The sequence below is a fragment of the Papio anubis genome, chromosome X (genome assembly GCF_008728515.1).
Source record: "Papio anubis isolate 15944 chromosome X, Panubis1.0, whole genome shotgun sequence".
In the NCBI taxonomy this organism is placed as follows: Eukaryota; Metazoa; Chordata; class Mammalia; order Primates; family Cercopithecidae; genus Papio; species Papio anubis.
In genome coordinates this window covers 49,799,555-49,826,942 of record NC_044996.1, presented here as the reverse complement: position 1 = coordinate 49,826,942, position 27,388 = coordinate 49,799,555, and the positions used below count along the sequence as shown (strand labels likewise).

Sequence of the window (27,388 nt, the reverse complement as noted above, 5' to 3'; positions counted from 1 at the left end):
ATAACCAACTTTTTTTCAGACACAAGAGAAAACTAGAGAACAGAAAAGTAAAAATTATTTGGCTTTTTTTCCTCCACAATGAGTTAATATAATTTTACAGCTTTAGGAGGCAAAATATATACAAAATATTATCCAGAGGCTTTTGTATTTTTTGTTAGTTGACAGTCATTTAAAAAATCCATAAACCTATGTAGCCGTTTTTTTTCTTTTTGAAAGTGTCCAAACATCCAAAGATTATTTACAGCTAACTTAGGTCTAAGGTCTTTTAAAAACTTATTTATCTATTTTAGAGATGAGCATCTTATTCTGTTCCCCGGGCTGGAGTGCGATCATAGCTCACTGTAACCTTGAACTCCTGGGCTCAAGCAATCCTCCTGCCTTAGCCTCCCAAGTAGCTGGGACCAGAGGTGCATGTCACTATGCCCAGCTAATTTTTCATTTTTTGTAGAGACGGGAGCCTCACTGTGTTGCCCAGGATGATCTCGAACTCCTAGACTCAAGAGATCCTTCTGTCTTGGCCTCCTGAAGTGCTGAGATTATAGGCATGAGCCACCACGTCCAGCCTGTTTTTTTGTTTTGTTTTGTTTTGTTTTTGTTTTTTAATAGAAATCAGGAAATAAGGCCGGGCGCGGTGGCTCAAGCCTGTAATCCCGGCACTTTGGGAGGCTGAGGAGGGCAGATCACTTGAAATAAGGAGTTTAATACCAGCCTGGCCAACAGGGTGGAACCCCGTCTTCTACTAAAAATACAAAAATTAGCCGGGAGTGATGGGCGCGCCCGTGGTCCCAGCTATTTGGGAGGCAGAGGCACAAGAATCACTTGAACTGAACCCGGGAGGTGGAGGCTGCAGTGAGTCGAGACTGCACCACTGTACTCCAGCCTGGGTGACAGAGAGAGACTTCGATTCAAAAAAAAAAAAAAGAAAGAAAGAAGGGAAAGAAAAAGAAATCGGACGGTAGTGGCCGTAAAAGATGAACCGAAATCAGAAGTTCCTTAGGAGCCCAAATTCAGAACCACATGGAATTCTGAGCCCTCTCAGAATTCTCAGAAATCTTGAGGAAGACACTGGACTTCCCTGGTAAGGGATAAGATGGAACTTGAACCAATTATATTTGACCTGGATGGACAGGATGACACTCTGCTGACATTTGGCTTGCTTGTGCACTTAGGTCAGGATAAGCACAGAGTAGGTGCTCAATGTTAGTTGTGTTTGAATCTTTATTTTGTTAACGTCTGTAGTATTCCTTCCAGAGGAGGCTGTAAGCTCTCTCAGAACAAAGGTTGCATCCGGAAACCATCCCATTTCTTTATATTTCCCTCGATGTCTGGCAAAGTGCTAGACACAGGATAAGAAGAGAAAAGAAAAGACAAATGTCAGCAACTAAGTAATTTTTTTTTTTTTGAGAGTTTTTTGAGAGAGGGTCTCACTTTTTTGCCCAGGCTGGAGTGCAGTGGTGGAATGAGGGCTCACTGCAACCTCGACCACTCGGGCTCAAGTGATCCTCCCATATCAGCTTCTGAGTAGCTGGGACTACAGGCACACACCACGACACTCAGCTAATCTTTAAATTTTTTGTAGAGACGGGGGTTTCACTATGTTGCCCAGGTTGGTCTTGAACTCCTGGCCTCAAGTGATCCTCCTCCCTTAGGCTTCCCAAAGTGTTGGGATTACAGGTGTGAGCCACTATGCCTGGCAGCCTCTAAGTATTAACAGGGAATTGCTATTTACTGTGCTATGTCCCAGGCTGAGGGGGGATATGAACCCAATTTGGCTAGCTACAAAGCCTAAACTCCTAACCATTATGGATTATGTAGCCTGCTTCAGGACCCATCTCATCTTGCCTTGCCCCAAATGATCCTCCCCAGAACAAAGCATGACTGGGGTGCCCAGGGCAGGCCCACAAGATGAAGAGATTGAGGGCTGAGATGCAGAGAAGAAGATGTGTCCATAGGGAACATGATTTCATGTGTGAGATTTCCCTAGCCATTCTCTTGGCTCACACCCCAAAAGCCAGCTTGTCTTGCCACGGCAGACTGCCCTTGCCTGTAGGGCTGCTGGATTCACTAATAAAAATACAAGGCACTCAGTTAAATTAGACTTTCAGACAAACAATGAGCAATTTCTCAGTATAAGTATGACCCAGCCAGTATTTCGGATATACTTAAATGATTATTCATTGTTTATCTGAAAGTCAAATTTAATTGAGTTGAGCATCATGTATTTTATCTGACAACCCTGCTTGCCTGGGCATGATATTTCAAAGAGCAGAAGAATGGGGAGCTTTTGGGATTTCCCATTTAGTGGTTTCAGCAAGGGGAACCTAACACCTGCTTTTGTTGTCAGCCCTTGAGGCAACTGCTTCAAGCACAATGCTTAAGGCAGTGTTCCCGTGCTGGTGTAGGCTGACCAACTTGTTCTGGTTTTCTCAGGCCGTACCCATTTTTAGCACTGAAAGTCCCACATCTTGGGATCTCTTTGTTCCTGGCAAACCGGGATAATTGGTGATTGGTCACCCTAGTGATGGACATACCCAGAGGTGCTGGAGATGTTGGAAGACAACAAATATACAGAGAAACTGCTAGGTGTGTCTCAAAAAGTCTCAACATTTCTTCCAAGCACATATCCTTGGCTCCATTTTAAAGATAGGCAGGTTCAGGGGAAGTATAGGAATCCTGGATCTGAAAGGTGTTGGTTCTAGAGATCACTAAAGTTCAGCCTCTATTTTTTAAATGCTTATCAAACATTTGCAGAGATACTCTGTCACCTCATTTGGTGATTATTATTATTATTATTATTATTATTATTGTTATTATACTTGAGCATAGGCATTATGGTAAGAATTTTATGTTCAGTATCTTGTGTAATCTTTTTTTTTTTTTTTTTTGAGATAGAGTCGCTCTGTCATCCAGGCTGGAGCGCAGTGGCACCATCTCGGCTCACTGCAACCTCTGCCTTCCGGGTTCAAGCGATTCTTGTGCCTCAACCTCCTGAGTAGCTGGAATTACAGGCGTGCGCCACCATGCCTGGCTAATTTTTTTTCTTCTTTTTTTTTTTTATTGAGACGGTGTCTCGCTCTGTCGCCCAGGCTGGAGTGCAGTGGTGCGATCTTGGCTCACTGCAAGCTCCGCCTCCCGGGTGGCTGGGACTACAGGCGCCTGCCACCACTACTGGCTAATTTTTTGTATTTTTAGTAGAGACAAGGTTTCACTGTGTTAGCTAGGATAGTCTCGATCTCCTGACCTCCTGATCTGCCCGTCTCGGCCTCCCAAAGTGCTGGGATTACAGGTGTGAGCCACCACGCCAGCCCAACCTGGCTAATTTTTATAGTTTTAGTAGAGACAGGGTTTTGCCATGTTGACTAGGCTGATCTTGAACTCTCGACCTCAAGTGATCCTCCTACCTCAGCCTCCCAAAGTGCTGGGATTACAGGCATGAGCCACCACATTCGGCCTTGTATAATCTTTTTAATAATCTGTGAAGTCACCACTATTATTATTCCTTCTTTTTTTTTTTTCGGGGGGGGGATGGAGTTTCGTTCTTGTTGCCCAGGCTGGAGTTCAATGGCATGATCTTGGCTCACCACAACCTCCGCCTCCTAGGTTCAAGCAATTCTCTCACCTCAGCCTCCCAAGTAGCTGGGATTATAGGCATACGCCACCATGCCTGGCTAATTTTGTATTTTTAGTAGAGACGGGGTTTCTCCATGTTGGTCAGGCCATTCTCGAACTCCCAACCTTAGGTGACCCGTCTGCCTCAGCGTCCCAAAGTGCTGGGATTACAAGCGTGAGCCACTGCGCCCAGCTATTATTCCTTTTTTAGAGATGAAAAAATGAAGACTCAGAGAAGTTAAATCATTACACAAAGTCACAGAGCTGGTATTTGGTGGAGCTGATATCAAGCCCAATTGTGCCTGACTTTGGAGTCTATGTTATTAACTACTGTATTCCACTGATCATAGAGAGCCCTGATCATCTGGATGGCCCACTTGATGTCTAGCTAAAATTCTTCATGCTGCAATTCTAACAACTTCCCCCTTGCTCAGTTATGTTATCAGTGGAAGAGGATAGTTACTTCCAGGAAGCCCAGGAATAACCATTCTCTCCAAACTCAGCTCTCACTGGGACAGCCAGCTCCACTGCGATATCCACTAGCCACCTCCATGTCGCCCCTTTTGAGGACATTTGAGGACAGCTGAACAGCTCCTGCCCCCCATAATGGAGAGCTCTATTGGCTCTTCAGGCTTGTAGCTTAGGTTTAGTGGCTCTCTCTAAAGCCAGTTCCTTGGAAGGGGTCTCTTGGGCAAAGAACTGAGTGGACCCTCTATGGACAGGCAGCAGCAGTAGAGTCAGGGTGGAGAGGACATCCAGTGAGGGTTGGATTTTCTTTTGAAGGTTTCTGCTATGAAGAAGGAGAAGAGGCTACAGGGAGCTGCTGCCACTGTACCCTTTGAAACCCTTCCAAGAACTGCTGGATTCAGCCTGTGGAAATAATTGCAGTGCTTTATAAATTTTGAAGGATTTTCAAGGATAACCTAAGGAGCATGTAAAACCCTCTTTGGAGGGTCCTTAGGGGGAATCGCTTCTTAGACTTTATGGTTTTGAACTAATTGTGCTTAAAAAAAGAAACCATTTTTCTCTGAGTGCCAGGGTGTGCACAGCCTAGGGAAGGGCAGGCCAGGATGCAGGATGCATTAACCCCTCCCTACTGTGGGGGCTGGAGGTAGGCGACAGCTCAGCAGAGCCTGCAGACAGCCTCAGCTCCAGGTCCCAGTGCCTGACATGAACTCCTGGCTATCACAGAGAAAACCCGTGGCAACAGAGTTCCTCAGGAAGGAATATTTGGAGGGTCGGGGCTCCCCAAGGTCCAAAGAGCCTGCTCCATCCTACTTAGAGGCAAGAGGAGGCAGCAAGTCTCTTCCCTCCATGTGCCAGGATATAGGCTGTCACTTGGGCGCATGGTGGTGGGGACAGCAGCTGCCCAGGCCTCCTCCTGGGCTTGACCAAGAGGGAGGAGGAGGAAGCGGGGATGGCGAGCCTCAGCTAAGAAGCAGGGACGGGGCAGGTCTCTGTGTGGGGTATTTGCTGTAAGCTCCAGCAACATAATCTGTGCTTACCTGGGAATGTGCAGCTTTCATCAGGGAGCACCAAGGCTCCCCTTCTTCTCCATCTTGGCTGCTGGCGGTTTGTCAAGGAAGGTACTCCGACCTCAATGTTAGACAATCTGCTCCATAGAAGTCCAGCTTTGATTTGAAGTGTCACCCACAGCCCAGAGTGACACCTTTCAACCAGTCAAGCAACCAGAGATGAAGGGCTTGGCCTGGTTTCACTGAAAGGGACAGCATATGATGGTGATGATGATCATGATGATGATGATGTTGGAGCGGGTGGAATCACATCTCTAAAAGGCTGCTCTGGGCAGTGACTTTGAAAGAAGGAGGCCTGGGCAGCTGCCAAAGCCGGGACCTTCAGAGACAGATGTAGTTCTCAGTCTTTGTGGGGTCAGTAGATGGGCAAGGAGGGGGCTTGTTCTCCTGGGAGGCTGCCTCTTGGGCTAAGGACCTCTCTGGCTTTCAAGGGTTCATGTCTTGCCCTCCCACAGGGAGCAGCAACTATTCTTCCCCATCCAGCTGTGCCTCTAGAGAGGTTCCCAGGAGTCTTCGCCTCAGGCTAGGGGCAGCCTATATTTCACAATAGATCAGTGTTTCAGAGACACAGGCAGAAGGGGGTAGGCAGAGTGGATGTTTGTGTGAGGACAGAGGAGGCTAGCTAACCTGCCACGGCGACTGCGTCACTCTCATGATCCACCTGAGGTCAGTGGATTATGAGTAGACCCTGAGGGGCCTGCGGACTTCTGTCACTCAACCCACCCTGAAGGACTTTTCAAATGAGATTTTCAATAGAATAAGTCAGAAATGCATAAAATTACAAATTCCAACCATACTAAAGGGCATGGAGTGAAAAGTCTCCCTCCCACTCCACACCCCCAATTTCCTTCCCTAGAGGCTGTCACTCTTAGCAGGCTATAGGCATCCTTACAGAAACATCAGAGATTTCTCTTGGAAATATATATATTTTTGCTTCCCTCCCTTCCTCCCTCCCACCTTCTCTCTCTCTCTCTTTCTTTCTTTCTTTCTTTTTTTTCAGATCCTCTCTCTGTAGCCCAGGCTGAAATGCAGTGGCAGGATCATGGCTCACTGCAACCTCAACCTCCTGAGCTCAAGCCATCCTCCCACTTCAGCCTCCCAAGTAGCTGGGGACACAGGCATGTGCCACCATGCTCAGCTCAAATTTTTAATTTTTTTTGTAGAGATAGGGTCTGACTGTATTTCCCAGGCTGGTCTCAAACTCCTGGACTCAAGCAATCCACCAGACTTGGCCTCCCAAAGTGCTGGGATCATAGGTGTGAGCCACTGTGCCCACCCTTTTTTTTTCCTTGTGGATCAGCCTGAAGCATAATTCTGATGACTTCTCTTTTCTGTTCAATTATGCACAAAGTAGAGGAAATAGTATAATAAACCTCCATGTACCCATCTCCTAATAATTAGCAGTATTTGACCAATGTTATTTCATCTAACCTTGTTACACTAAAATTTTCTGGAGTGAGAAAACCCCAGGTATCATAACATTTTATCTATAAATATTTCTGTATTCATATCTAGTGGATAATGACCCTTTTAAAAGCATAATCACCTTGTTATTATCACACCCAAGAAATAGAACAAAAAGTCCTTAATATCCTCTAATCTCCACTGACTTTTGCTGACTAATTTGGAATCCCACTGATCCCACAAACTGCAGGAAGTTTGCCTCTGCCCTGGGTTTCAAACAGGGGCCTCCTACTTAACCTGAGAAGTGTAGAAGGTTGAAAACTTGGGCTACAGCAGCCTGAAGCTTGTCCATCCTCCCCCTGGCCCCCGGCTGTTGTTGCTCAGGGCAAAGGCTCTCTATTCACACATTCTTTCACAGCAGAACAATCTCCCGAGCAACTTCCAAGCAGTAAGAGTCTGGAGACAGGCATTCTCTAGAGATGGCTCTGGTCTTTGCTTGCTAGGTGCCATTGGGAAAGTTGTTTCGGTATCCCATCAGTCAAGTTGAACAAATAACGTTGGTTCCCCAGAAATAATACTAGTTTTATTTCTACTTTGCTCAGAAATCACATCAAACAAGCACCCTCTCTGTAGGGGCAACCCTGCAAAAGTTGGCCAAGTTTTTATGGTGGTGGAGGTGGGTTCTGTGGACAGCTTGTTTCTTCACATTGCTAGTAGCTATGTGGTGCTCCTCGGGCATTCTTTACCTGAGATTTTTCATGTGATTGTTTTGGCTTCCAGGCTACTCTTTACTCCATCCCAAGCTACAGGCATCTCCCCATCACAAATAAGCCTCATGGCCTGCCCCTATCCATCCTCACACTGTTCCTTGAACCTTCAGGAAAGGCAGAAGATCACCCTCCACTCTCTACCCCTGTCTGCCAGCTCAAAGTATGTGACATCTCTGGCCCTCAGCCCACGGTTCTCTTGGCCAGAAAGGCATAGTCTAGCCAATCGGCATGAAGTTGGGTGTGGAAAGTTCTAGCCACAAGTACATAGGACATAATATACTGCCTGCCTGCCAACCAGCCAGTCTTCTATGCCAGGGCTAGGAAAGCTGTAAGACGCAGCCACTTGCCTTCCAAAATTTGGTCTGGGAAGATATTATCCTGGGAATGAGAAGCAAAGCCTCAGCTCTAGAAGCCCAAATGATAGCAGATGACCCCAGGCTCTCACTGGTACTGTGCCTTCTCTCTTCCCCTTTATGCTCTTCTCTGTGCTCAGGGAGAAGTGGGCCACTAGATTGGGCACTTGAGCCCTTATCTAGTTTTTACTGGGAGAAATTCACCGGACTTCTCTGAGTTTCAGAGATCAGTCTACGCAATGGAGCAAGGAGAACCCACTTGTTCTGTGGCCTTCAATAATCTGATACTATGGGATCATAGAGCAGAGAGTGGAGGTAATATCCAAGTGTTTTTGAGTTATTTGCAAGAAAGCTGCACAATCAAACCAAGCTATGATCAAGGGGAACCAGATTCTCTGAGGTACCATCAGAATTGCATGAAGCAAACTGTTTACGAGTTTCATACAATCCTGCATTGTTCCCGCAGGCACCCAGTACAGGCAGCAGGCTGCCACCAAGAAGTCTGGCAGTGCCCTCTTGAGGAATCCCTTGGCAGTGCCAGGAGCCCAGCTGGACTCTGGAGAATATTTCCCAAGGGCACCCAGCAGAACCAGTGGAAGCAGAATCACAGAAATAGGTGGGGGTATGTAGATAAAAATGGCCTCTGGAGGACCTGGGAAGATACCTTATGAGGTCTGTAGGGAGCCCTCAGGAAAGGTCGGCTGATGAGGTACTGAGGCAGAGTGTCGGGGTGTAGAGAGCAATGAGAATACACTAGATTCTAGGGAGTTGGGAACCTTAAGGCACTGGGATGAGTGAGACACAGTCACCTGGCTGGATCCCTTTTCTGGCCCTGGGCACAAGAACAAGCATAAGAACAAGGTGAAGACAGGGAATGTGGAGAGAGAGAAAAAGAAGGAAACAGAGAGACAGATACACAGAGAGAAACAGAGACAGAGACAGGTAACAGCGATAGAAAGAGATTGAGACTTGGGGAGAAGATAGAATGAATATTAAGGCAATGGAGATGGAGGAAAGGAGAAGAGAAATGTGTATTAGGGGAATGTGGTTGATAAATTGGTATCTGTAAGTTTATTGGGAACACATATTTTCTTTCCAGTAGCGTTGCTGTCCCCAGAGCTGCTGCTGAGAACTCAGGGGAAGCTTTGTGAGAGGGCTCAGTCTGAGTGATGTCCCCTGTGTGCAGAGCTGTCTCATCTATTCGAGCTGTGAAGGATCATTTGTCTCATTCTCTAAATCTGAACTTCCAAAGTTTGGGCTCACTCCTGCCCTCTGATGAGCTGAGGAGACACATTTGGTGATTTCTTGCCCTTGATCCTCCCCCTTCTCCAGAGCCATTCTGACAGTGACCATCCAGAAGTTTATTGCTGGCACAATCCCACAGTTGAGCTTCCAAAGCAGGCATAGTCTATGGCTGGTGAGCAGGGCTGGGGAGGGCAAGGGGCCCTAGGACCCTTTTCATCAGTCACATGGCCTGAGTCTCGTCTGCTCTGGAAAGCTACTACTATACCGTTTTGCAAGGGGCAGCATTTCCAGAGATCCTTTTTCCTTGGGGTTGATATAAGAGCAAAGGATCTAGAGTTCTAGGACTCTAAGCAAGCCTCAAACTGTGCAAGATTTGGCCCCCAGTGGGCCCACAGGGGCATCTGCCGAAGACTTGCCCATTTCCTAACAGCAGAGCCCAAGCCAGTAATGTGTCCAAGGTCACAGCCCAAAGAGAAAACTGTAAGACACAATCTTGCCTCTCTCCCTCCCACAGGAAGGTACTAGTTTCTACTCAGCATCTCCCTCCTGTTCTCTCCTCTCCCAAGGCAAAACCACAGGAAAAGTTCCAGGAGACCATACCTTCCTTCTCCGGAGTCTTCCAACAGGTGCCCCTCTTATTATATGCCAGCCAGTTGTTTTGAAGGCCATCCATGGGAGGACGCTGGCCTCTAGGTCAAGGGAGCTGTGAAGGGAGACAGGACTGACAAGTAGCCCAGACAGACACTGCTTAAGATTCACCTGTTCTAGAAAACCTTCCTAGGCTGATCCCATCTAGCACTGGGCATTTAAATACCTTCACAGTCTTTAGAAATAACTTATTGCTAAGGCAGGTTTTATATAGTATTTCCCTGTTTTTGCTGCTTAGCCATTTTTGTCTTACCGATTCTTTCTCTGTGACAAGGACTATATTTCATTTCTCCTCTCCACCCTCACTGCCACCTGCTGCTTCACTCTAACCCACTCCCTGCCTCTCGCCTGCCTGGCTTAAGCTCTCTGATGAAGACATTTCATTTTCAGGATGGAATACTGACTACCTGATTCCCAGATCGTGTTCTTGACTTGTCTCAAAGTCGATTATCCTCCTTGGAAATCACCCACATCTTCAACACTGGCCTTTTCTTTAACCTAGTCTGCGAACTTGCATAGGTCTTGCCCACTTCTGAGTCTTTATTATCATAGCTATAAAGTTATTACAATCCTAGCCTCCCCCAGCCTAATCATAATCTGTTCATCGAATTGACAGCCTGCATTTTGTCTTCATGCAGTTGAAACTGACAAGGATTTGGAGGAAATTTTCTTAAAAGACAATTTTTTCTTCTCTATTGTATTCGTAGAGCTGGGCGGGGCGGGGGGCGGTGGGTGAGGAATGCTTATTTTCCAAGGAATCGGGAGGGGAAAAGTGGAGAGGGCCAAGGGCAGCTACGAGTGATGTGGGGAGCTGGGGCAGATTTGGAAGGACTTTGGGAGCTAACATCTAAGTTTTTGACTCTGAGCCCCTGTCGGGGCTCTCACTTCATGGCTTCTCATGCTTCTGCTGCATATCCCACACCAATTAGACCCAAGGATCAGTTGGGAGTTTCCAAGACATCTTCATTTTATTTCCACCCTCAGTCCACATTTCCAGATGTCTCTGTAGCAAAGCGAAATTCCAGGCAAGCCTTAGGGAAAAAAGGAAAAACAAAGAAAATGAAACAATTGGCAGTGAAAGGCAGAAAGAGAAGATGGAGCCCTTAGAGAAGGGAGTATCCCTGAGGAGGTGGGGAAAAGGGGAGGAGAAGGGGAGGAGGAGAGGAGGAGGAAAGCAGGCCTGTCCCTTTAAGGGGGTTGGCTGTCAATCAGAAAGCCCTTTTCATTGCAGGAGGAGAGGACAAAGATACTCAGAGAGAAAAAGTAAAAGACCGAAGAAGGAGGCTGGAGAGACCAGGATCCTTCTTCCAGCTGAACAAAGTCAGCCACAAAGCAGACTAGCCAGCCGGCTACAATTGGAGTCAGAGTCCCAAAGACATGGGTAAGTTTCAAAAACTTTAGCATTGAAGATTCAAGCGGACACAGGAATTCACAAGAGAATTTCCAACTTTGGGGTTCGGGGGTTCCAATGGTTTAAATGAGTCGTGTTTTGGCACTTGTTTTCTTTGTAAATTCCTTAACATTCAGTTAGATTAACTCCTTCTCCGCTGTACTGAGCGTGATGCTTTATTACCAAAGAATTCCAGCAGCACGTGGAGAGTCCCACAGATCTCTGGAGAGAGTGCCCAGCAGGATGGATGTGGTCATGTGTCCTCCTACCCCCTCACTTCCCTCTATCTTCTCTTTTCCGTTGGTTCCAAGGCCCTGGTAACAGTCGGGTCAGCTTGCCCTCCTGGTTCTGCTGGAGACCACTGAGCACTGTCTAGCCCTCAGATGTACAAAATAACTGCTTGCTTGATGCAAACGTTGAACCGTGTTTGGCATCGATAGGAAGCTGGGGATCGAGCAAGCTGGACTCAGGCTTGGCTATGGCTGAGGAGGCCATTCTCAGGCTCAGGAAATGAAAGTAAAGTCCTCAATGGCTTGACCATGGGAAACAGATATGGGTAGGAGAGTGTGTGTGTGCATATGTGCATGTGTGTGCACCTATAGGAGTGACCATTTCTAGCAGATATCACAGACATAGTTTTCCTGAGGGCTCTCTGCTGTGACAAGGAGGCTGCTGGGACATTAGAGTTCTTGCTAATTTGACTGAGTATTGAGGGCTTTTCTAGGTTCCATGAACAAAGACAGAAGCTATGAGGCTCTGGTGGTAGTTTCTACTCAGAGTAATGTGTGCAGAGCACAAGGGTCTTTGTCCCTACTGGACTCCACAGAGCCCTGTAGACATTGTTCACATTTGGCAAAACAAAGATAGCAGCTTAAACACATACTAAATGAAATGAGACTCAGTTGTCCCATGTATTCCCTATCAAATGTAGCACCCATAGACAACATCCACAGAGATCAATTTGCAATTATATTGAGCTGGTTCAGCCTTTAGGTTGTTTCATCATGAAACACAGAAAGAACACTTTGAAGCATGTGTTCAGGTAAAACAGGAGGGAGAGCACCGGACAGGGAGTCAGAAAAATCAGATTCAAATCCCAGATCTGCTACTTATGAACTATGTGACCTTGGTCATGTCACTGAATCACCACTTCCTCATCTGGAAAATGGGGATAGCAATAACTACTTTGTCTACTTTCAGGGTTGTGAGAATCAAGTAACAATAATGTGGAAGTCCTTTGAAAATGGGCACGATCTATAACAACTGTAAATCATGATAATAACTACTATTAGACAATAATGTGTATACAGGCTGACTCTTCCTCTTTCCAGGGTGGTTGGGTTTTCTTTGCGTGCTTGGGTCAGAATCATATGACCAATTAAGTGTGGCCAGATGAGAGGTGAATGTTGGAGGAACTCAATTCCTGCCCTGGGTAACATCAGGAATCCTATCTAATGTCAGCCCAGCTGATTGGATAGGTTGTGCATTAAAAACAGAGAGGGAGTAAAGAAGAATGTTGAATATTACTTCCTCAGGGGATGAAATCCCTGAGGAAAGACAGGAACAAATAAGGTGACCACAGGGACAGTTGCCTGTTATGGAGGCTGGATGGTTTCCTCCAGAGGAAGATTGCCACAGATAAGGGCACCATTGAGGATGCACATTGGGTCCCCAGTCCTAAGGGTGGACGATACTTGGGCCAGGTACATATGATGGAGCAGCCACTGAGTTTTCATTTATTCAATAACAGAGTATCTAAAGTACTTTGAATTATAGATGATCTCTAACAAGGTATCGGATTGCCACTACTTCTGATGTGGAGTGCACTGCTGTTCAACAATTGCAGTAAACACATTATATCATGGAATCTGGGATTGGAAGGAACTTTAGAAGTTGTCTGAGCCAACCTTCAATGCGGGATTCATTTTTACAACAACCAGTTAAATGTTCATACAGCCTCTGCTTAATAACCTCCAGGAACAGGGAACTTACTACTTCAACCATATAGAATCCCTTAGGATTGGAAGCAAGGAGGAACACTAATTCAGTAGTGTCTGCACAAAAAGTTTATGGGGAAAATGATAACTCATTAATTTTTGCCTTGATTTGGAAGGGGAATGTTTCAAGTGAGTCTTTGGGATAACGATGGAACCAGAAAGGAGCCAAAGAGCAGTAGCTGATTATTCTCTGCTCAGAAACACAATGCCATTATTGAACAGCAAAACATTGTCTGCAAGCCTGTTGTCGTCTGAGAACAGTGGCTGTTACCCTGGTAACCAGACTGTGATGCCTCCATCCAAAAGTGGCTGTTTGCCTAGCAGTGTAGTTTTGGCTGGCTTGGAGTAAGTGGGTGTAGCCCAGGCAAAAAGTGTGGCAGCAGAGTGGGGGTCCAGTTTTATAAAATGCCCGAAGACTAACTGAATCCCATCAAAATGGCAAGAATGCCCCAAGACTGCCAGCAGCCAAAAATAAACCAGATCCCAACCGGCATGTTCACCTAGTCTTCCTGGAGACACTGACTAAAATAATCAAGTGCAGCCTTCCCCACCTCACTTCTCCCTTTGGCCGTGCAGAGCCAGAGGAGTCCTTGGAGAGCCAGGCAGATTGAAAGGTCTACCCTGCTTTCCAGGGCCTTAGGCTTAGCTCTGAGCTAGGAAAGCTACAAGTTTACTTAACAGGCTGATAACTAGAACTGCTCTCTCAGAGCGATCTGACTAATAACAACCTCAACCCTGGGAAGTGGGTGGGAGGGGAAATATAGTCTCCAAACCCATTAAGGTAGAACTCCAGCCAGTAACATCACTTTCCCCTGTTGCTTTTGTCTCTCATCCTGAAGCTTTGAAAGCCAACCCCTGGGTACAGGTCTTTGTCTTGAAAAAAAGCAACAGTAGAAAAGCAATAGTAGAAATGCCTTCCCTGCCCACAGCACTTCAGGTCTAAAGAAGACCAAGTGAGGACAGTCACATGATCAGGAAGGGTAACAGCAGCCATGGTAGGTGAATGGAGCAGCCTTTCCTTCCTTTTTTGCTTTCAGAGCCTACTCAGTGCCAAACTTACATCAAAAGCTCAGCAAGTACTGATTGATTAATACCTCTTGGCTACTGCAAAATGGCCCTGAGGGCTATCTCTCAGCTCTGCACTGGCCTCTGAGCTGTCTGCCAGGCAGGGCTCTAGAAGAGAGTCCCAAGGAAGAGAATAAGGTTCCCCAAATCAGCTTCACACTGCAACTAAGGAGAGAGGAGGAAATGGTGGGAGACTGACCTGAGGAACAAGGTATGGCTACTATTGTCTCTAGTACCAGTTACTTCCCTTTCATCTTCCCATTTGTGGGCAAGGTGGAGACAATGTGCCAAGGATAAGTTTTAACAACCAAAGTCCTACCTCAGCTTCCCAATGCTTGCACATAAATTGGAATGTGTACATCATTCATTCTGTGTGTGTCTGTGTGTGTGTGTGTGTGTCTGAAGAGGAGTGGGGAGTATAGGAAACAAGATGGTCCAGATGCTGTTGCCTTGGTAATACTAAAACTGTGTCCAAAGAGGAGGCTGAAATTCCTTTTTAGTTAACCTTGTCCACATGATTTGACTATCCAGCAGGCTTGGATTCCCAGGCCCTAGAGGTTTCGGGACAGTTTTCCAGCACTTGAATGTGGTATATAAGTGCTGATATCACAAGGGATATGTAGGAAAGACAAGATTATAGGCAGGGCATTGTCTGACCAGGACAGGGCCAGAAGCAAAAGTCTTTGTTTGTCTCTGGCACCTCTTGATAATTGTTGTTTTACTCCTAGAACCCACCCACTGATCCCCATCCATCCCTAGTACCAGTCACGGCTACTCTAGCATTTCAGCCTTGTCAATCGCTGTAGGCCCTGATCAAGGAGGCCTCTGTTCATGGGGTGAGGTTAAGGGGTGGGTTCTGGGAGGAGGGTAAGACTGTAGTGCAGATTCGAGACCTAGGGAGATGGGGCCAGTTTCTCACTCAATGAGCCTGCCTGTTGTTTAGCTCTATTGTATACGGTTCTTCTATCTCTCCCTTTGTCAGCTGGATTCAAGGGACAGGCTGGGAATTGTGCAGGGTACAATTGGTCTCTTTCTACCATTCCTTTCTATGAAAGCCCTTCCTCTCCTTCCTTTGATGAGTTCCCAGATTCACATTGAATTTCCATCATGGAGCTGGTCCTTGAGGCGGGCCCAGGGCATGGGAAAGGAGGGAGGGAGGGTTGGGAGCTCTTGGCGCCTGCTTAAAGAGACAGCATCAGGATCAACACAGTCCCTTGATGAACCTGGATCTGTGTAAGTCACATTGGTTCTGTTGATCTGTCAGACCCCTGTGAAGAGCACTGATGAGAAGGGCTTAAAGTTGGAGTGTCAACTATCACAGATTGATTAGACTTGTTTTGGGAGTTTGTATACAAATGTAGCTGACCATGACATGATCTGTTCCCTTTGCTTACATTTTGCCCACACGACTTCGTTATATCCATTTTAACACTTGTTTATATGTGGCTTTGGATTTTGATTCACAGATTCACAGTTTGTTTGCCCCAACAGGATTTCAAGTTTTCTAAAGAAAGGGACTGGCCTTTTAATTCCCTTCTGTTTCTCCTAGTGTCTATGTCACTGCTAGTGTGCTTAATTCTTGTACTGAATTCACATAAACAGAAATGAAAGGAAAACACTGGAGGGGGTCATTATTTTTCTCTATGACCTCTCATCAAAGTTAGGCCGTTTAATCCAATTGAGTTGCATTGAGAAATGTTATTACTATATGGTTCTTTTATGCCAACTCTCCCATCTTGCAGTCTGTACTTAGACTGGAAATGTGAGAATGTCTCTTGAGAGAGCCAAGGAACTTCTCTAGAATCCCTTCCAGCCTTCTTGAATCAAACTCACACCCTTTCAACCAGGAGGGGTTCTGAAATGGAGAGTCTTTGGCTTTAGGCTATTGTTCACACATACCCAAGGACATTTCTTGGACTGTGAAAAATCAAAGGGAGCCCAATGGATCTTTTCTCAGAATGCTTTGATTGTTAACTACTTTGATGAAAAAATAATTTCTTGCAGGCTCTGAGTTTTTCTCAGTTAGAATCTAAAATCTGATTCTTGCTTGGACAGACTGACTGAGATTCTTCACTTCTGCTGAACTTAAATGCCCCCAAAGCACTTATCTAGGTTGTGAAGAGATGAACATCTGATGCTTATGCTGATATTACTGAATTGTTTATAGCTTAATAGTGATAGATTTATCTAAAGTCATTTATTTCAGACTACATTAGAAACTCATTAAAGCCTACTTCCTTCTTGTCCCTTGCTTTGAGCTGTAGTGGAGCAGAAAAAGGGAATGCTAAGTTTTTAAAGCTCTAAGAAAATAGAGGAAAAATGGATGTAAAAAGAAAGGCTATGATCTGGTGACTCAGAATTGCTCCTAAGGCTTAGCCATTTATCATCCAGTAAGAACACAATCCATGACACTCTCAGGTCATTTGGATGATGATTGAGGGATCAGATACACTCAAGAGGATGTATCTCTTTGCAACCTCATCTTTGCAACCCTGGAGGTGGCATCAGCTAAAGCTTAAAGTGGAGTTCTCTTTTGGCTAGCAAGAGTTCAAGTTCCTCCATCCCTGACCATACCTGCACAACAACTTAGCCCTTCCCGGATGAAAATGCTGGGGTGAGTGAATAGGCCCAAGATGGTCACTTGCTAGGGTGGATGGCTCTTCTTACCCTCGGCTAAACAAACAGTCCTGCCATTGTTCCCTGGGTCTGACCCCCCTCCCCACCCCCGGGCCTGCAGGCCCCTGTGGAATACCAATCAGGCTCCTGAGATCTCAGGAAAGAACAAGGCTTCTTTGTCCGGGGGAGCGATGGAGGGCTCTGTCCAAGCCCTGACCCTGTGCTGGGGAGAAAGGGAACAGTGGGGTCACTGACCTTCCTCTCCCCCTATTCCCAGGCTTCAGAGACTTTCTTTACTAGAAGAGTCTAAGAGTTTGGGGGTGGGGAGGAGTTGGACAGGCAGAGAAGGAAAATGGCAGTACTGTTTACTTCCAAGCTCCTTTTCTTGACTTATAGGCTGAATCTAGTATCTTAACCTGTTGAGAAAAAGGAAGATCAATTTCTGGAATGTTTTCTGAGAACAACAATCGATTTCAGTTGTTGCGTTTTTCTCTATGGTACACATGTGTGTATGTGCAGATTTGTACACATGCATGCACGTGCGTGTGCACACACAGGCACATCCATGGGCCAGTTCTGAAAAGACACTCTTCCCAAGCACGTTTGCAAAGTTCATGCTGAGTAAACTCAGCCTCCACTCACAGCAGCACAGCTACAGATTGCTTCTCATAGAGGCCAAGTTTCCTGGCAGCAATGCTTTAATTCTTGGAAAAGGAAGTTCTGTTTCAAATGTTAGCTGCTTACTTTGTTTGGCTTGGGCTTCTGAGCCTCATCTTTGGTGTGACACACAAGTATCTTTGAAGAAGAGCCTCTTTGAAGGCCAGGAAAGGGCTGTCATTTCAGGAGATGGTGGGTAATAGGACTCACTCCTTTTGTGTCTCTGAGAACAGAGGCAAATGCCTCTACCTCAATTTTCCCATGACAGAGATAATTTGGTCTTTCCAAATCTGCTCACATTGATGCAATTCAGCCATGCAAATCACCAGGTGTTCAAGCTCTCTGGGCTAAAAACAAACTGTAACTAATGTTAACAGAATCAGGCAAAGGAGTGCCCTTTCCCCGGTACCCTATAGAAAAGTGAGTGTGGCTTAGAGAAATGCTTGAATACAAAAATCCAAGCCTAAGTAATTAATACAATTTATTTTTATTGTACAAGCTGTCACAACCTGCTTATTCAAAAATAGCAGCTTCCCAGTACATTTGCTGAGTATTTGTGTGTGTGCATGTGTATACTGTGTTTATAGATATATAACATCAGTGGGTGTGTGTATATATATACATACATATATTTATATATATACATACATATGAATTAAGACATTTTTTCTGAAGAGCTTAACATTCTCATTTCTTCTACATTTTAGGGATCTGGCCAAGAGGCCAGAGGAAGCCATTGTTTTCCTCATGTAGTCAGTCATCTACTTGGCAATTGCTAAGGTTCACTCCATATGACATCTTAGAGCATGGGACTAGTACTTGGAACACAGATGCTTTCAGAGCCTGTGACTTCTTGTGTGCCTTTCCTGTTTCTCAGCAACACTGGCGTAGGGCCTGGGATACCAGGTCTGGGGATCTCAGGGACTCTTAGCACTTTAAGACACATGTGTTCCCAGGCCCTGGTGTGTTCTTCTAGTGCCAGAAAGATGTTTCATGCTTTGCTGACTTTGTATAAAGTCTGTTTGTAGCTGTTTTGACAGAATCTCAGTGTATAACTGAGCGTGGGGACATTAGCCAAGCTGCATTATAGGAGGACAACACCACCATGCAAAGTGTCTAAAATCATGAAGCCTGCATTTTTATTATTGCAAGTAATATCAATCTTCCTATTTTCATTTCTTGTCCTGCGCTAGCTCCCTCCTGTTTGGACTACTCCTCCCATATGTAAACTAAGAAGAATCAAGCATTCCTTGCAACAAATACACACGATGCTCAAAAATATCCAGGAGCATGCAATTTCCAAAGTTTCCTCCACCTGGAATGTTCTTCATGCTAAAATCCTGTCTGACAATACCAGCATCTCTGGCCTGCACTCATCCCTTCCTGGAACTCCTAATGCATTTACCCTCTCTTACCACTTACTTGGCTGCCTGAATTGTTAGTTGAAAATATTAGGTCTACCTAGCTAATTCTCCCTCAGGAAATTAAAGACTCCCATATGGCAGAGTCTGTGTCTTTTCTCTCTTCTTATCCCATGTAACACCCAGCATAATGCTGGGCATATAGTGAGTATTCCGTAAATAGTTGATGAATGACTAAAATAAGTAAGCAAACAAATAGACCAGAACAATAAGAAAGAAGAGACTGATTTCATAATCTCTCTGGCTTGCTATTTGAATTGCTGAATTATTATTATTTATTAAATATTTTTAAAATTCTGACAATAAAAGGTAAGGATTTATTTTCTTTCTTTCTTTTTTTTTTTTTTCCTTGAGACAGAGTCTCACTCTTGTTGCCCAGGCTGGAGCGCAATGGCGCAATCTTGGCTCACAGCAACCTCCGCCTCCCGGGTTTAACAGATTCTCCTGTCTCAGAATCCTGAGTAGCTGGGATTACAGGCATGTGCCCATGCCCAGCTAATTTTTGTATTTTTAGTAGAGATGGGGTTTTGCCATGTTGGCCAGGCTGGTCTCGAACTCCTGACCTCACGTGATCCACCCGCCTCAGCCTCCCGAAGTGCTGGGATTACAGGCATGAGCCACGGCTCCCGGCCAAAGATTTATTTTCAAGGATGGAACAAAGTAAGGATTCTGGGTCAATCTCACATGCTGAAAGCCAAAATCTCTAGCCACTCCTGCTTTTTGACTCTGGGGTACCCACTGTCTCTAAGCCTGTGAGCACCGGGCCTGGCTGGCCTGGCAGAGAGGTTTGAGTGGCATGAGCTACCTACTGGATATGCCTGACTGTTTCCCCTTCTTCTTCCCCAGGCTTGTTAGAGTGCTGTGCAAGATGTCTGGTAGGGGCCCCCTTTGCTTCCCTGGTGGCCACTGGATTGTGTTTCTTTGGGGTGGCACTATTCTGTGGCTGTGGACATGAAGCCCTCACTGGCACAGAAAAGCTAATTGAGACCTATTTCTCCAAAAACTACCAGGACTATGAGTATCTCATCAATGTGTAAGTACCTGCTCTCCCACACAGACCCATCTTTTTTTCCCCTCTCTCCATCCTGGAGATAGAGAACTCTTCAGTACCTTAGTAACTAGCAGGGGACTGGGGTGGAACCAGAGCGGATTCCTGAGTCTTCCCTCTGTGCAGATCTCTCCTGCTTCACATTCGAAGCCCATTCAGAAAGGACAGGTCTGCCTGCCTGCCTGTCAGCCCCTCCCACCCCCGCCCCTTGTTTTCTTACACGTGTTCTGACTTCTGCTAGATGTAGTTAATATTGCCCAAGTTGGAGCCTCCAGTGTAGTAGGTATGGAGAAGCCAAGGGAGGCACTAAGCCTCTCCTATTCCTAGAACAAGTTAGGCTCCTGTTCCTTCATCCACATTTCTTCTTGTCTAGCTCCCCACTCCTGTGAGGTAGCATGTCTGAAGGGTCAGGCAGGGAGAGTAGGTCCCTGGTTCTCCAGGTCCCAGGGTAAGCAAGGTGTGGTGGGAGGAGCATATGTTTCTGGTCACATACACCCTGTCTTCACTTATTTCAACAAAGATAAGGTGAAAGCATGCAGGAGGAACCTAGTGATTCCTCTGGAGAATCCCTAGCCTTGTTAAGGTGCTCGCTCTGGTGTATACCTCACTTATGTGGGGAAAGGAACCAGGTCTTCAATTAATAAGATTCCCTGGTCTCGTTTGTCTACCTGTTAATGCAGGATCCATGCCTTCCAGTATGTCATCTATGGAACTGCCTCTTTCTTCTTCCTTTATGGGGCCCTCCTGCTGGCTGAGGGCTTCTACACCACCGGCGCAGTCAGGCAGATCTTTGGCGACTACAAGACCACCATCTGCGGCAAGGGCCTGAGCGCAACGGTAACAGGGGGCCAGAAGGGGAGGGGTTCCAGAGGCCAACATCAAGCTCATTCTTTGGAGCGGGTGTGTCATTGTTTGGGAAAATGGCTAGGACATCCCGACAAGGTGATCATCCTCAGGATTTTGTGGCAATAACAAGGGGTGGGGGAAAATTGGGCGCGAGTCTGTGGCCTCGTCCCCACCCAAGGCTGGGTCCTCTCTAGGGGCCTGGCATTTGAGTGAGGAAGCGATGGCTGCAGCCGAACGAGAAGGTCAGGAAGAACGTGGTGCCCAGCTGGCTTAGCCTCACCTTTCAAAGGTTCCCTAAGCAAATTTCTTCTCAAAACGGAAAGCATGAGTTTTGTGGGATGCTTTGTACAACCAGACCATTTCTAAGCCATCTGTTGGTATCCCTTTACTCCCTTCCTAGCAGGGACCACAAGAGAAGATCTAACTGGACAAGAATCTAAAATGTGATTGAGACTTGGGCACCTGATCTGAGAGGGAGGATTGATAATAAAAATTAAATAATTGACTCCAAGATGAAATTTACAATATTCTGGGATCCTGCGCTGTTGGAGGTCCCAGAGGGCATTGGAGTAGGTTTGCACGTTGAATGTTTTATCATTGCCTGAGGGTTATCCATGCTTTGAGTGAGGCGCACATTTGTTTTCAGTCTCTGGAGTTAAAGATCCTTTGGGGGCTGAACATGTGTGGGTTCTAGCAATGTCTTTTTGTGGCCAGCAGTTAGCTTAGAAAGGTTTTGTATCTGAAATTTTAATCTCCTATTGGCTTTGTTCAATGACTAGGGAACAAAAATGTTCCTGTGGCAAGGAACATTTTCTAAGCTCAGCCTAAGGCACAAAACGGCACGACTTTCTTTCAAGATCTGTTTTGATTTCTTTACACCTTATCTGCCCAAAAACATCCTCTGAAGCCTCTCTAACCCAGGGATCCTCCTCACTCCTCCCCTACCCATTCCCCCCACCCTCCGTCATGCTGGGGCCAGTTCTCTAGTAGATACTGCCAATGACCCTTGGCAGAGGTGCCCTGCTCACTAATTTCATTTGAGGGAGAGCCCTGGAACCTGGTTTCAATGTCTGGCACACGCCACTCCAGGATCTCCCAGTTTGTGTTTCTACATCTGCAGGCTGATTCTGATTTCTAACCACCCCATGTCAATCATTTTAGTTTGTGGGCATCACCTATGCCCTGACCGTTGTGTGGCTCCTGGTGTTTGCCTGCTCTGCTGTGCCTGTGTACATTTACTTCAACACCTGGACCACCTGCCAGTCTATTGCCTTCCCCAGCAAGACCTCTGCCAGTATAGGCAGTCTCTGTGCTGATGCCAGAATGTATGGTGAGTAAGGGCACGGGTGCTTTGGCTGTCCTACCCACTATGGAAGCACTATGTATTTGGTTATTTTCTTAGTGTAAGGAGGGTGGTGATTACGAGAAAAATATAAGATGATGAATGATTGGGTCTTAGTTTATTAATCTTTCCTACTGAAACCAGAGAGGTTTCTTCCCTGGGAAGGGAACTTGGAAGTGGTGGCAGTTTTCTTGGCTGTTCATGTGGACCTACTCTAGTTGACTGCTGTTCCCAACCCCAAAGCAGCACATTTCAATAACAAACACAAGGTTTCACCATTGTTCAATACCACCTTCTCTTTTTTGTAAACCTGTAGAAAAGAGGATCCTGATTGTTGGTAGAATCCAAATTTACAGCCAGGATAATTAGAGACGGAAGAAGGGCTCTGGGGGAAAGTCTCCATGTGGCCCCGTAACTCCATAAAGCTTACCCTGGTTGATGTTTGTGTCTTACTTAGGTGTTCTCCCATGGAATGCTTTCCCTGGCAAGGTTTGTGGCTCCAACCTTCTGTCCATCTGCAAAACAGCTGAGGTGAGTGGGTTATTTGGGTTATTTTACAAGGGAGTAGCTAATACCATACAAATTTTTACACCCATGGTCTTCAATTTTAAGGACTAAAAGTTTATCTTTGCTGGATTTTGAATTAGCCGATTGCCTTCTACAACATATTGGCTAAGTATGCCTGAGCCAATGAGCATAGAAGGTAAAACACCTGTTTTCCCTAGAGCTGCATAGAAAGACTTCCTTTCCAACCCTTCCCCTCTTAAAAGAGAAGTTTGTAGTTTTAGGTAAAGATAGAGCCTGATGGCAAAATCCCCCACATGAAAATTTTCATTCCTTTAGTTAAAAACCGTATCAAGAAAATGGGCTGTGCACAGAGGCATTCATAGGTTTTATAAAAACATTTTCAGTTTGGAACTTCTTTATCTCAAATGAGAGGTAAAATAAGTACATTTGAAAAGGAAAGCACTGTATTGAGAACAGATATTATATACAAATGAGGCAAGGGGAATAAAAGTGAATCCTGGGGAGAAAGGCAGTAAATTATTTCTTTGAAAGCAAAATATTGACTTTAAATTTTGGACCCCTGGGCACAACTGTAGGGAACCAGTTCATTATTTTGGAGTACTATGCTATTTCACGAGTATTCTGTGTTCTGGGTGTTATGGGCAAGGTGCTATGGTGTACACTGAAGACTGGGAGGCCCACATTTAGGGAAGTGAAAACTTAGTTAAAGATGTAGAATTAGCACACAAGAAAGATATCAACACATTCAGAAAGCTGTATTCATGATTTACCCTGAGGCATATTATTGCTGTTGCAAGAAACAGTTCTTCCTCTTTCATTTTCCTGCAGTTCCAAATGACCTTCCACCTGTTTATTGCTGCATTTGTGGGGGCTGCAGCTACACTGATTTCCCTGGTGAGTTGACTTTGAATGATCTTGGCAAGTAAATAGGACTGAGATAGTGTGGGTACAGCTATTCTGAAAGGCAAGAAGGTAGACTGCTTCCATCCTTGAAATGCTGGAGGGAAGCTTCTGGGAAAATAGCAAAGGGTAGAGGCTCCGTACTTCTACTTGCACTGGCAAGGCAGAAAAACATCACAGATTAGATAGGAACAAGAAAAGTGGTATGAGGAAAGAGGGGGTAAGAGATTCATAGACACAATGATAATATTTAGTATTTATAGAACATGTAATGTTGCCAAGTACTTTGCAGTCATAAATTATGGTTAATTCTCAATACATTTTGATCAGATCAATGACAAAACACTGAAACATCACGAAACATGACTTGCTATAGCCTGGAATTCTATATACTATCAATATGAATCCACCTTAGATACTCTCCAATGGATTTAGTTACTCATGTGGAACTACTGGGAGGACCTCCTAACATTATTAGAATTGTTTTGACTATAATACAATGCTATGTCCCAGGTCTTGCTGATAGTGTTACAGTGCCCTGTGAATGTAGTGTGCTCATTGTGCAGATTAAAAACGTAAGGCACTGAAGGGTGAAGTGATTTATCTGAAGTCATTTTATAAGCAGTGATCAGACAAGATGAGTTCACAGAACTCCTGGCCCCTACTGCTAAGGTTTCTATACAGAGTCAAGTAATTTCTCATCTTGTAAAATAAATTGATTCATTAACCAGGAGAGGGCGGTACTGCATGATGTGGCTGTGTGTCTACAGCAAGCACCCTATGACTCTAAGTCACTCGGACATACGGATGTGGCAAAGCCCAAATATTGTTCACTTCCCTGAGGAAAACTCAGTGCTAGATCAAACAGAGGTGTTGAATAAATCTTTATGATTTGATTCTCTGGGCCTGGGCCGTGAGACACATCGGACTTCCAGTCAAGTGTATATGGAGAAAGCCAAGCCTGGGATGTACTATTTTTTGCAGAGCAGGAGTTTTTCCCTTATTTAGTTATGATTTTATTTCTACCCTTCCTCATTCCCAAAGGGATCTGAGGAGGGCATTCTTTCTTTTCTACCCTCATTCACATTCTCTCTTCTGTTCCCTACAGCTCACCTTCATGATTGCTGCCACTTACAACTTTGCCGTCCTTAAACTCATGGGCCGAGGCACCAAGTTCTGATCCCCCATAGAAATCCCCCTTTCTCTAATAGCGAGGCTCTAACCACACAGCCTACAATGCTGCGTCTCCCATCTTAACTCTTTGCCTTTGCCACCGACTGGCCCTCTTCTTACTTGACGAGTGTAACAAGAAAGGAGAGTCTTGCAGTGATTAAGGTCTCTCTTTGGACTCTCCCCTCTTATGTACCTCTTTTAGTCATTTTGCTTCACAGCTGGTTCCTGCTAGAAATGGGAAATGCCTAAGAAGATGACTCCCCAACTGCAAGTCACAAAGGAATGGAGGCTCTAATTGAATTTTCAAGCATCTCCTGAGGATCAGAAAGTAATTTCTTCTCAAAGAGTACTTCCACTGATGGAAACAAAGTGGAAGGAAAGATGCTCAGGTACAGAGAAGGAATGTCTTTGGTCCCCTTGCCATTTATAGGGGCCAAATATATTCTCTTTGGTGTACAAAACAGAATTCACTCTGGTCTCCCTATTACCACTGAAGACAGAAGAAAAAAGAATGTCAGAAAAACAATAAGAGTGTTTGCCCAAATCTGCCTATTGCAGCTGGGAGAAGGGGGTCAAAGCAAGGATCTTTCACCCACAGAAAGAGAGCACTGACCCCGATGGTGATGGACTACTGAAGCCCTAACTCAGCCAACCTTACTTACAGCATAAGGGAGCATAGAATCTGTGTAGACGAAGGGGGCATCTGGCCTTACACCTCGTTAGGGAAGAGAAACAGGGTGTTGTCAGCATCTTCTCACTCCCTTCTCCTTGATAACAGCTACCATGACAACCCTGTGGTTTCCAAGGAGCTGAGAATAGAAGGAAACTAGCTTACATGAAAACAGACTGGCCTGAGGAGCAGCAGTTGCTGGTGGCTAACGGTGTAACCTGAGATGGCCCTCTGGTAGACACAGGATAGATAACTCTTTGGATAGCATGTCTTTTTTTCTTTAATTAGTTGTGTACTCTGGCCTCTGTCATATCTTCACAATGGTGCTCTTTTCATGGGGTATTATCCATTCAGTCATCGTAGGGGATTTGAAGATCTTGATTTGTTTTAGAATGATGCACATTTCGTGTATTCCAGTTTGTTTATTACTTATTTGGGATTGCATCAGAAGTGTCTGGAGAATAATTATTTGATTATGACTCTTTTTTAAAATAGGAAAATTGGACATTAAGCATCACAAATCATACTAAAAATTGGCTAGTTAAATGAATCTATTGGGATTTTCTATAAGTATTCTGCCTTTGCAGAAACAGATTTGGTGAATTTGAATCTCAATTTGAGTAATCTAATCGTTCTTTCTAGCTAATGGAAAATGATTTTACTTAGCAGTGTTATCTTGGTGTGTTAAGAGTTAGGTTTAACATAAAGGTTATTTTCTCCTGATATAGATCACATAACAGAATGCACCAGTCATCAGCTATTCAGTTGGTAAGCTTCCAGGAAAAAGTACAGGCAGAAAGAGTTTGAAACTTGAATAGCTCCCAGATTTCAGTCTTTTCCTGTTTTTGTTAACTTTGGGTTAAAAAAAAAAAAAGTCTGATTGGTTTTAATTGAAGGAAAGATTTGTACTACAGCTCTTTTGTTGTAAAGAGTTGTATTGTTCTTTTCCCCCAAAGTGGTTTCAGAAATATTTAAGGAGATGTAAGATCTTTACAAAAAGACACTTGATACTTGTTTTCAAACCAGTATACAAGATAAGCTTCCAGGCTGCATAGAGGGAGGAGAGGGAAAATGTTTTGTAAGAAACCAATCAAGATAAAGGACAGTGAAGTAATCCGTACCTTGCGTTTTGTTTTGATTTAATAACATAACAAATAACCAACCCTTCCCTGAAAACCTCACATGCATACATACACATATATACACACACAAAGAGAGTTAATCAACTGAAAGTGTTTCCTTCATTTCTGATATAGAATTGCAATTTTAACACACATAAAGGATAAACTTTTAGAAACTTATCTTACAAAGTGTATTTTATAAAATTAAAGAAAATAAAATTAAGAATGTTCTCAATCAAACATTGTGTCCTTTGAGTGAATTGTTCTATTTGACTTCACAATAGAAACTTAATAATCGTACCTTGTTCAAGGAGCTCATTCATTTTTCAGGTCATCCAAGTCATTCTCATAACATTTCTCTGAAATAAATAGTAGATGAATAGATTACTTCTATTTTTATAGTTGAAGACACTAAGATATAGAAGCAAAGTAATTTGCCCAAAAAATTCAATAAGTACATGTCTGAGCTTGTGTTAAAACACAGATGTTGAAATCAGTTTATTGCCTACTTAAAGGTTTCTTTTCTCTTCGAAGTTGGATTTTAGAGTGTTCAGAGTCAACCATGGTTACTTTGTCAATACCATAGTGGTGCCCCAGTTCCCGGTGCATTTAGATTTAAGTTATTGTTACCTTCTCTTTAAATGGTTTGGATGTTCCAGTAATTATCCCTTAGTAATTCATACGTGACTAATATTTAGTTTTATTTGAATAGTACTGGATGGAAGGTTGAGTACTTAAAGGACAGAGCAGGTATGTAAAAGGCAATGTAAATGTAAACAGGCTGTGGCAGGGCAGTACTAAAATAAATTAGTGACACCTACCACCCTGGATGGCCAGCCTACTAGCTCACCGGGGACATAGCATTAAAGCCCTTTCACAACCCTAGGTTAGAATTTGGCACCGTTGGACAGCACTCTGATGACCAGCTTAAAGAAAGCTGACTTAAAATCAGCTGCAGATTCATTGCCCCATAGTTGCAGCTGACAAAAGATTGGAGAGAAAGGAATCTTTAGCTGGAGGGATAACAAATCAGTCATCAGTTAAGGAGCT

The 27,388-nt window shown here is 44.7% G+C and overlaps 1 protein-coding gene and 1 long non-coding RNA gene across 6 annotated transcripts; one reads left to right on the top strand and one right to left on the bottom strand.

Annotated features, from left to right (window-relative positions):
* Positions 1–917: 917 nt before the first annotated feature.
* Positions 918–24,566, bottom strand: LOC103880832. Its single transcript, XR_642083.4, has 5 exons — positions 22,377–24,566; positions 9,972–10,595; positions 9,517–9,619; positions 5,115–5,326; positions 918–1,336 (listed from the first exon to the last, which is right to left on the bottom strand). It is a non-coding gene; the product is annotated as an uncharacterized LOC103880832 (long non-coding RNA).
* On the top strand, positions 7,618–26,578 carry PLP1 (proteolipid protein 1). 5 transcript variants are annotated; one of them, XM_017953984.2, is made up of 9 exons: positions 7,618–7,765; positions 8,138–8,287; positions 10,796–10,945; positions 19,557–19,743; positions 20,439–20,700; positions 21,766–21,934; positions 22,404–22,477; positions 23,303–23,368; positions 24,483–26,578. In XM_017953984.2, the coding sequence occupies exons 3-9, from the start codon at positions 10,942–10,944 to the stop codon at positions 24,552–24,554; spliced, it is 834 nt and encodes a 277-aa protein (XP_017809473.1). In that variant the 5' UTR covers positions 7,618–7,765; positions 8,138–8,287; positions 10,796–10,941; the 3' UTR covers positions 24,555–26,578. The 5 variants fall into 5 exon arrangements, with proteins under 5 accessions (XP_017809473.1, XP_003918123.1, XP_017809471.1 ...); XM_003918074.4 differs by having other exon boundaries at positions 8,138–8,293; positions 20,439–20,595; XM_017953982.2 differs by having other exon boundaries at positions 8,138–8,293.
* Positions 26,579–27,388: the final 810 nt, after the last annotated feature.

What these genes read in the sequence shown, in the direction of transcription:
- PLP1 (XM_017953984.2), top strand. An exon ending in GGCTAGGACATCCCGACAAG is followed by an intron (nt 20,701 to 21,765) that starts GTGATCATCCTC and finishes CAATCATTTTAG; the next exon opens with TTTGTGGGCATCACCTATGC. An exon ending in CAGCTACACTGATTTCCCTG is followed by an intron (nt 23,369 to 24,482) that starts GTGAGTTGACTT and finishes TGTTCCCTACAG; the next exon opens with CTCACCTTCATGATTGCTGC.